At 42.4% G+C, this 10,325-nt stretch overlaps 1 protein-coding gene across 1 annotated transcript; it reads left to right on the top strand.

Annotated features, from left to right (window-relative positions):
• The first annotated feature begins 203 nt into the window (after positions 1-203).
• On the top strand, positions 204-10,112 carry LOC139719621 (uncharacterized). Its single transcript, XM_071631028.1, has 4 exons — positions 204-392; positions 4,895-5,006; positions 7,273-7,425; positions 8,046-10,112. Exons 1-4 carry the CDS (start codon positions 309-311, stop codon positions 10,055-10,057), a joined length of 2,361 nt encoding a protein of 786 aa, XP_071487129.1. The 5' UTR covers positions 204-308; the 3' UTR covers positions 10,058-10,112.
• Positions 10,113-10,325: the final 213 nt, after the last annotated feature.

Below are 10,325 nucleotides of genomic sequence, written 5' to 3'. Positions count from 1 at the left end.
TGAATACAAACACGTCTTTTACTGGTACACACGGCACCGTCCAGTTAGTAGGGGGTGTCCTGACTGTACATTGTAGTTGTATTTTCTATTAATTTTTGCAACTACGTGAATGTCCATCGCACGCACAGTCCACCTACGCGATGTCGATAGAGGGCAGCAAAATTAGTGCTATTTTTGTACATTTTCTGAAGTCCGACGTCAATGGCTGGATAACAATAACATATTTTTTTCAGTCAGATTTCGATGAAGGCATAGCAGCTCTTCCGGAACGAATAAAGCCCTGCTCAGGAGAGGAACGAAATCCCAACATGGAAGAGAAGAGAGCTAGTGACCCAGAAGAAAACGCCATAAGAATAATTGTGAAGACGGAGCCGCCAGATGAAGATATACAGGCAAGAATACCAGTCCCATGTGTTATAAAATACGTTAGTGAACATAGATCAATTAACTCTCTGGGTGAGTCTGGGTAAGGTTATATTTCTGTTTAGAGCTAGAATCCAACGTTCATAGATTTATAATTCTTTAAAACTTGGATCACAGAAAAAAGAATACATTTAGTTGTCATCTGTACTTTCCACAACTCCCTTCCGATTAAGATTGAATTATTAGGCCTTATGGTTGATTATATTTGAAGAGGGCTGAGACTCATGAGAGGTGAATCTGTCACTAGTGTTAGTGTAAACTTATACACAGTGTTTAGAATACCCATGCATGGCCATAATACACAGCATGCTAGCATAAAGATACATGGATGCATGGGCCATTCATCCGTGTATCTTTATGCTAGCATGCTGTGTATTATGGAATACATATGTATGCATGGTAAATACGGCCGTAAATACATACATATGTGCAAGTGGGTCTAGAAATCAGGTTTAATGCAGGCCATTTTTCTTTATGTGCACTGCAGAGTGTAGATGGGTAGTCTGCAGATTTGCTTGAGTCTGATCTGAAGATGATTCATGACTAGAGAAAAGTACCCCGTTTGCAGCAGTTTAAGGGTTTTCCCACACTGTAAACAAATCAGGCAAATATTTTCAACCATTTCATATGTCATAGACAAGATTATTCATAATAAACGTTATTGTTATCATTAAAAAACTGACCAATGACAAACGCAGTTTTCATGATTTACCAGGCCAAAACCCGGCACAATTTTTACCGATATGCGCCGTAGTAGCACTGCTTGCGGCACAATGTACAATTCCTATGCAATATGCGCGTGCTCCGTGATCTTCAGCTGAACGCCTTCACATGTCTCGCGAACATTGCATTAGCTCCAATTCCCATTGCAAAAGCACGTGAAAATAGCGGGCGTGCATGCACCGGCTGCAAACAGGGATCGCAATTCTGGCGGTGTTGTTGATGTCTTTCTCGTGTTTTTCTCAGTTTTTTTATGGTAACAATACTAACATCCACTTTCCAAAAAAAAAATGGCAGCCCACATCGGCTAGCGAAAGTTCTATTTTACGTGCGGATATGTTTTCAAAGTCCATGACCATTGGGAAAACAACAAAAAATCCAGTTTCTTAGACCCTTGTTTCTTAACTGTTATGTTAAGAAGTACCGAAATTAAAATTTTGGATGGGATATGTTGTCATTTACGTGAGAAAATTTCACTTTTGTCGGAGATTGTGCCCATTTTATCGGTTGATTGGTAGTGTGCATGTACAGAGTGTGCCGCTGTGTTCAACGGTATATTACCAAGTATGTTGTACCTGCCGTGAACGGGCGCACGGTAGTACTGCCACAGTTACTTTATAGCCGTGAGCTACATGTAGTGTGCATTAGACCTACACATGTCGTAGGGCTGACTGTATGTCTGAGTAAGCACTCTGTAGTAGGTGATCATATGTTTTTTGGAGGTGCTGATATTTTTCCCCATGCATGTATTTTTGTAGATATACAATTACAAGATCACTTTATCTGTCATTTTGTTTGTATGCAGAGCAAGTGCTGTCATATTGTTGTTTTTGTGTATATACTCATGAAATGTGGGATTTTGTAATCTCCTGAACATTGCTCGCAGCTTGCCATCAACGTATTATCAGCAGGATAGACAGCAGCCCAAATATTCCTTGATGTTGTACACATCATATAATAGTTCTCACTAATCTATACTGTATCACTAGTTGTTGGTGTTGTTGTTTTTAAGACTGGCTTGTCTCCATGCCTTTAGTGACAAAGGACATCAAATACTGTAAAAGTGGATATTTTTGCGCGACTAATTTTTCGCGCTTGGCCGTGTCAGAAGAGTTTCGCGTGTTTTTAATTCCGCGGAATCAAGACATCACGCACAGGAACAAATGGCAAACAAAAATATTTGTGTGCTTTTATTTTCGCGCTAGTTTCTGGTTGCCAGCGCAAAATACGCGAAAATTTCAACACCGCGAAAATTTCCACTTTTACAGTAACATGTTCAAGTTTACAAAATTTGCAGAAGAAAATGTCTGTTTTTGTTATCTAAATCCTTGAGAGTATGGTATTTGACACTGCATATTCCCTTAGTGAATACTGTTTAGATGCAAACAAAAAGTGCACATTGTTTCCTTTGAAAGTTTTTTTATCTTTGATATTATAGCAACATCTTAATTTCTATAACTTTTTTTGATTGACATGTAATGAAATTAATCTGGATTTAGGAAAGAATTTAGGATTTTTTTTCTCCAATTAACCTGTTCTCACATTGTTTGAAACACTTGTTTTAGAAACACATGATCTGCAAATAAGAACTGTGCTTGCTACATGTGTGAGAGTGTGTTACAGCGATGTATACGGTGTAATGGCAAATTGGTTGATATTAGCACAACTGAATCTCTGATGTAGGAAATTTTATGGTGTCAATCAAAACATCATCAAGGGATGTTTGGAGTATTGTGTTTATTGCAATAAAAGCAATTTGATTATGATTGTACTAATAGTCATAATGATGATAGAATGATGATACAGTATTGGTCACTGCTCATGCTTCCTTTTTAAAAAATTATTATCATAAAGAATTCTCAATATATGTCTTAAAATTATTATGATGACTAACAGCTCATACAGTAGTTTTCAGAAAGTTTAGTCTATATGAAAGTGAACGGCAGACTGCTTCTACTAAAATTAAGATGTGGATTTGTATTCAGATATCATAATTTTATGCATTCATCTTCATTTTATGAGGTAAATGCTTGAGGCACTTGCAGTTCAATATCTGGGCCTGCCTGAGCTGCCCGTCATACAATGTGTAGCAAAGCTCATGCATGCAAACAACCAGTACAACTGTGAACTGCAGTGTTCTTGAGATTGATATTGGTAAGATGAAATGCTATAAACTATCGGTAAATATTTTCTGATGTCATGTCAGAGAGGTAATTTTGTTAATGGAACAATTCCATGGTTTACCATTGTATTTAAATTATTGTTATTACTATTATTTTTAAAGCCCAACCATCATTGGTTCCTACAATGAGTATGTTAGTATTAAAGTTTGTTGAATCTATTTTCCAAGTACAATGTATTTGATTCAGCAAGCCTCTGCCAGGTAGAATGTACTGTATGCATCCCTATCGCCTATGGTGTTTAAAAATACATTGTAGGTTCAGATGTTGATGAGCTTGTTGTCATACATGTGAATGCAGTTTCTTGGAAACATTGATCAGTGACATTGTAACTGTGTAGAGTATTGTTGGCAGGGGTAAACTGTAGTCAAACTAGCCAAATGTGCCATCTATAGTATTATTCAGTGTTTTTGTACATGATACAGTATACATTCTCCTGTTGAAATGAACGTGATATGGATGACAAAATTTTGTTTCAACAACTTTAATATCATGGTCCAAAAAATAACATGATTATAATTTATATTATAGTAAATACATACAAAATACCGGTACACATTTTATTTGTTAGGCTACAACAAAATTTGGATATTTGTTAAAGAAAAATAAAAGGCTGGTCCTGATGACTTTGTTACATATAATAGGGAGACCAAGAATTGCCCATACTGCCCAACTCTCTTGTGATATATTTACACCCAAGATTAGGATTAGGAAACTGTAACAAACAGCATTCAATCATTGTAATGCTGGCATAACTTGATCATGAATAGCATTATAAAAGACTTACTTATATTTTGATGGCTGTTTTCATGTACCCAAGCGAAGACAAGCAAACAAAAACAAAAACAAACCAAATGGCAGGAAATATGGACTGAGAATAACTTGTATTGTGTAGCAAACCATTTTTTTTTTTGTAGGTTGTTTTCACATTGTACTGTAGGCCATGGTACCAGCAAGATATGTATTTAGTTCAAGTAGCATTTTAGTGCATGAATTATCAGGGTACCTATTGAATGACCTATGCTATTCTTGTAGCTTTGTTAAGCCTTTGTCAAACACAAGTGCAATCACATAACAGTTGTCTAGGGTCTATACCTTACAGAATGTGTAGTTGAACAATCTGGAGTTTTGTAATAAGAATGGAATACATGTAACCATGCATCACAAAACCAACAAAACGTTTCAGTCACTGCTGGATGAGAAGACTACTACAGCTTGTGATGTCACAAATGTGTACAATGATAGAAAGAAAATATAAAGAAAATTCAACATGTAGTCACTTTTCTGGCATAGTAAAAGAATCTATTGAATTGCCTCTTTCTGAATATTACCCTTAACATACACCAGTAACAAGTCAAGAAAATGTGCACTTTTTTTCCCAAAATAAAATTTTGAGAAATTCTCTCAATATTTTCCTTTATAAAATGTTTTTCGCATGTGACATCATACACTATTGTAGTCTTTTCATTCAGCAATCAACTTGTGAATGGATTGTCCAATTTTCCCCCAAATTTCACTGTATGCCATTCATTTGATGATTTATGTTTTGTTTTGTGTTTTGCCACCAAAAGGACTACGCCGAAGACACCATGAATGAGCTACTGGCAATCTATGGCTACAACGAAAAGGTGGAGCATGGAGTCACGCAGAACATCCAACTGGGACCAAAGTACAGAAAAGGAGGTATGGATATATATTGGATCAAAAGTGTCCAGCTTCGCAAATGTCACACCCTTTCAGGTAGTGATGGTACTGTAGATTGAAAGGCAGTTCTTCTTTTATAATGCTTGCTCTTCCTTCGGATGCTTTTCTTTGCATGCAGACTGAGTGTTGATATGAAAACTGAAGTTGCCAAATCAATGTTTTCACAGTTAGAGGAGAAATCCCCTTCTCTGCTCAGACTGAAAGTAAAATAAGTCTACATGGCAATGACTCTGTTATCAGAAGCAAAAGCCAAGCACTAGAACTCAGCTGATGCACAGAAGTGATACAGGTGCTCTCAAGGCTGTACTGTAACATACAAATTTACTGAATGCAAGACAAGGCTTACAAACAAATTAGCAGTTGATTGACAAATTGCCCCACATTGATGTAAATATGCACTGAATTGATCAGTGTTTTAGTAGTAGCCATGATAAAAAATCATGGGCGTACATACTCGAGCAGGATTCGAACCTGCGACCTCCTGATCTCCGGACAGGCGTCATCTCGACATCTCGATGGAATAATTTCCTGAATTTGAAAAATTAGCAATTATAGCTGACCACTTTAACAACAGCGATTCATACACGTAGCTATTAAAGCTGGTGATGTAATGTGCTGTGTGACAACTCGATTCTGTTGTTTATGGCAAGCAAATGCAATATTTTCTGGATCACAAAGCTTGGGTTGGTACTTAAGCCTCTGACCTGTCACTACACACATCATAATCAAGCAGAGCAGAATAATGAGCATCCATAACACTTTCCAAGGTGGTCACAGACCACATGTCCCTTGTGTGGAGCTTGTAGATTCTACCTCAAAGTGTCTGACAATGTTCTGTTTACAGTGAGATGTTATACTTGCAAGCCCTTCCATTCAGCTCTGCCCTGCCTTGAATGAAGAGGTTACAGATGAGAGAGTTGCAGATGTGAGAGTCACAACTCATGCATGTAAAAGATCCCGCTTCATTAATTCATCGTAAAGAGCAGGGTGTTTAACCAGCTGAAGTGGTTCCACCTCCATCCAACTGGACCTCATGGAAGACCAGCTTTATGTAGCTGAATATGGGCTATCCAGCCATCTTCTCAGATGGAATTGAACAAACAAACAAACAAACAGTATTGGACATGTGCCTGCCTAATAGCGTCCCTTTTGCTTTGGAGAATAGTTCCCATGTATGTCAGTGTACTTCAACGTGGTTATGTAAAACAATGTGTTAGATCATGTTACCAATGATCAAGAGCAACTAGGTTACCAGCAAGATTATGCCCAAGCATTCACAGACTTCTTTGTTTATGTTGGCCACATCTGACTACGTACACATTGTAGCAGAGTTGTAGACGTGTAGGCAAAATGGGTTCCTTGACAACAAATGAGAAATGCAGTGTGTGTGTGTTGTGCAGGGATTTATAACAAGTTGTGTGAAATCAACAGAAATGTTAAAGTTATTGCCCTTTTTCTTGAATGTGCATTCCTCTCCCTCCTCCACAACCCTACCGCCAAGCCCCTCCCCTTTTCCTCTCCCCTCTCCTCGCCTTCCCCTCTTTTCAAATGCGATTCAGTTGATGTTATGCCGACTTCTTTCCAATTCACTGCCAGCCATACCATTACTACTCCCTTGAATTTAAAAAAGCTGGTCTTTTGTAAAAAAAAATGATAATAATGAAAAAAATCATCCAAACAATCTGCTGTACAACATTGTTATAAGAAACAAAAGTAATGTACATTTGTAGAAACAGATGTAGTGAATGTGTATATTATGCACACATTCATTCATGTGGAGCATCAAAGTACACAATGCCAAACTGAGCACTGTATGTTCATCCAAGGCAGCTGTCCTTCAAATTTACTGGTACTACAGGTCATACAGGTTGTTTTGTGGAAAGGAGCTTTTTGCTGGTTGAATATACAGTAGACTTTAAATCGTTTTGCCCAGGGCATCACTTTCTTCCATGCAATAGAGATTCAATAGACCCTCGTTTTGTGTGCTCTTTTTTGTGTTGGTCAAAACAAAGTACTCTATTATCTGAAATGTATGTTTTATTATGAAGCAAACAGGTAATACAAGTTTGTACTATCCCTGGCGCTGCATGGCTATTTTGCTTTGGGACAACACGTGCTGTATGTGCTAGTATTCTGTATTCTACATGAGAATCATCTGTACCGGTAGTCATTGTATTGCAAAATAGCCAGGCTATAAATGGTTGTGGTCACCCAGTTGTATCATTTGCTCTTCACTGACCAGGAGAGAGGGGGCTGCGGAAGAAGGTGCTGGCGGCTCAGCGCAGCAAGGGTGAGGCCGACTACCCGACGTCCCGTGAGGTCACCCCAGTGTCCGGCTCGGAGCCGCAGTCGGCGGAAGAGGAGCCCAACTCGCCCACCAGCTCTGGAGCTACTCCAGGTGAGAGTCTTTTGTCCCTTTAACCCTTTCTGTGCCAGAGACTTTTGGACAGTGTGCACAATGCTATGGATTTTCTGTGCCAACCGGCACTCAAAACACACGCAGGGTTTAAACAGCGTTCAAGCTCTTGGGAGCAAGATCAGGAGCATCGTGCACAACATACATGTACCACAGCGGCGATCAAGAGGACAAAGGCAAATTCATGTCCTTCACTGCTTCTGCAAGGGCTTGAATGATTTCAAAGGATTTCATCAGATGATATGTGTTGTAGTGTATATAACAAAGTAATTGATTTATATGACTTGGAACAAGAGAAGGGAAGGCAAGCATGGTACATAGGGTACATGCCTCAAGGTGATTTGAGAAACCAGCATGGTACTTCATTGTTGAATTTGTTTGGTTTTGTAAATGTTTATTGTCATAAAGTAGCTTTCAGTGGCAATGCCATAGATAGTATTTCATTTTATATGCAGTGTGTCCATGCAAACCAGAAATGTAGGAGAAAGTAGTTTGATGGAGTATTCTGATGCAAAAGAATCTGTGCGGAATTAATATGTCTTCAAACCCAAAACAGTGATAAATGTAACAGTTTAAGTCTCCTCTTCTGTTTCCATTCACAGAAATGGCCGAGATTCCCCAGGAGGAGAGGCATTTCAGCAACAAGGATCACATCATCTGTGCATGGTGCAAGAGCCCCGGCCGCAAGCACTACACCCTCAACACTCAGGCCGAGTCTAAGGCCTTCTGCAGCGAGCGCTGCTTCGCTGCCTGCCGCAGGGCGTACTTCAAGAGAAACAAAGTTTGCGACTGGTGTCGGCACACCAGACGCATGCAAGAGTACATCTACCTGATGGACGGGGACCAGCGGTTGCAGTTTTGCTGCTGCAAGTGCATGAATCAGTACAAGATGGACATCTACTGCCGGGAGAATCGCAAGATATCCGGGAAAGTGACCCAGGAGGATATGAGTTGCAGGCGGAAAAACGGCTCCACCCCCGAGTCACCCACATCTCAGCAGGACCAGTGGCCACAGCCTCCTCCTCAGCAGCAGCAGCAGCAGAGTTCCTCCACCCTTGCCAGTCCGGACACTGTCTCGCAGCACGCCTCCCAGCGCAACTCACAGCCCAGTCCCTCCAACATTCCCCTGTCCGGGGTGTTCCAGAATCATTCCCACTCCTCCCAGTCGATGCTTGGCCTGTCGGCTCAGCTGAGGCCCAGCGGTGTCTTTGGCGTGCAGACCGTGGTTCCACAGCCGATGGCCTTTCAGCAGATGTTGCCACAAATGCCAATGATGCAGATGGTAGGGGGTGGGGGCATGCCCCTGAACCTGATGTCTGGACTCGGACAGACCCCCATGGGGGGTTCCCACAAATCGAGTAGTCGCCTCAACCAGCAACAACAACAGCAGCAGCAACAGCAGCAGCAGTGGTACCAAGGGTTGCAGGGGTCAAGCAGCTTGAGGAAGATTCGACCCAAACCACATGGCAGCAATGTGACTTCAGCCAGCAGTACTGTGACCTCTGCCAGCAGCAGCGGTGCTCCGTCAGGTAACGACATGCAGCACCAGACGCCCAGTACTTCGGCGACTGGAGGAATCTCTGCCCTGCCTCCTGTGACCGTCATGGTTCCCCACCCCGTCTTTATTCCAATCCCTGTCCCCATTCCCATTCCCATTCCAGTGTGCAAAGAGGCCTTTGAGGCTGCCAAGGAGAAGGCTAGACAAGCAGCAGCCCAGGAGGAGGCAACAGGCTCAGAGGTTCCACAGCACAAAGAGAGGCCTGCCAAGAAGGCAGCCACCAGTGCATTCACAAACGGGAATGCTCCCCTTCCTTCCTGCAGCAGTACTGGAGCATTTGTGCCCTACCGCACTCACCACATGGACATGCAGGAAAACGTCCCAAACAGTACTGACAGTAGCACCATGGACGCCATGTTGTCCAGTAGCCTTCAGTCCTCTCTCAACATCCCTCCCACGGCCAGCGAGGCTCTGGAGTCACGGTTGAGGCTGCAGGCCCAGAGGCATCCGTCTCACATCAGTACGGCCACAGTGGAAGCCATGCATCGATCCATCAACTCCCGGATGCTGCGACACAAGAGCCTCCAGAGGAGCGCAAGCATGGACTTGAGTTTTGGGCGCTACAACACCCTCTCAGCCATCACAGATTTCCTAGGGGAGAAACATGGCTTTAACCCCCTCATGCATGGCTCTCACAGCAGAAGAGACCTATCTACTGAAGGCAGGGCCCTCAGCACTCGCGCAAGCCATTCCACACTGCCGACGAAAGGCGCCGGGGAGCTCTCCCCGAGCGTCCGCGAGGCGCTGCGGTGCCACCTGACCCGCCGCCTGTCCCAGTCGGCGCTCAACCTCACCGACGTGGGGCGGTTCCCCGAGGAGGACCAGCTGCGGCGGAGCCAGAGCCTGAGCAGACTCCAGGAGGACCCCGACAGCAGCCACCACCGGCACGAGATGGAGGACATCAGCTCCCACACCAGCCTGGAGAAGCTGGCCGACACCAGCGACTCGTCCGACCACGTCGACTCCCAGGGGCAGGCGCAGATGGAGACCGAGGAAGCAGAAATGCAGCCCGCCACCAAGAGGCGGTGTTTTGGCAGTCCCAACCAGATTGACTGAACGGACACCCACGAATGGACAACTGCAACAGGAAATAGTCACGACAGGTGTTACAAACCCACATTCATCCCACTTTTCTTGAAGGCAGAAAATAATGTAGTCTATGTTTTTTGTCTTATTTATGAAAAAGTTACTCAGTTTTCTTTCATGGATCAAACTTGAATGTTATGTTTTGTGTCAGAACACTTTCATCTGTTCATGTTCATAAACAGTAGCATTTTTAAATTTTATTTCACCAAATGTCATGCACACAGTGGAAATGTCAAGA

This window comes from Diadema antillarum, unplaced genomic scaffold (assembly GCF_040938485.1).
Source record: "Diadema antillarum isolate AM-2024a unplaced genomic scaffold, OU_Dant_1.0 scf00000112, whole genome shotgun sequence".
NCBI lineage: Eukaryota > Metazoa > Echinodermata > Echinoidea > Diadematoida > Diadematidae > Diadema > Diadema antillarum.
This window is presented reverse-complemented; position numbering and strand designations above follow the sequence as displayed.

Excerpts from the sequence above, each read along its gene's own strand:
- LOC139719621 (XM_071631028.1), top strand. The coding sequence starts at position 309 with ATGGAAGAGAAGAGAGCTAGTGACCCAGAAGAAAACGCCATAAGAATA. Across the intron at positions 393-4,894 it reads CGCCAGATGAAGATATACAG|GACTACGCCGAAGACACCAT; the intron begins GCAAGAATACCA and ends TGCCACCAAAAG. Across the intron at positions 7,426-8,045 it reads CAGCTCTGGAGCTACTCCAG|AAATGGCCGAGATTCCCCAG; the intron begins GTGAGAGTCTTT and ends TTCCATTCACAG.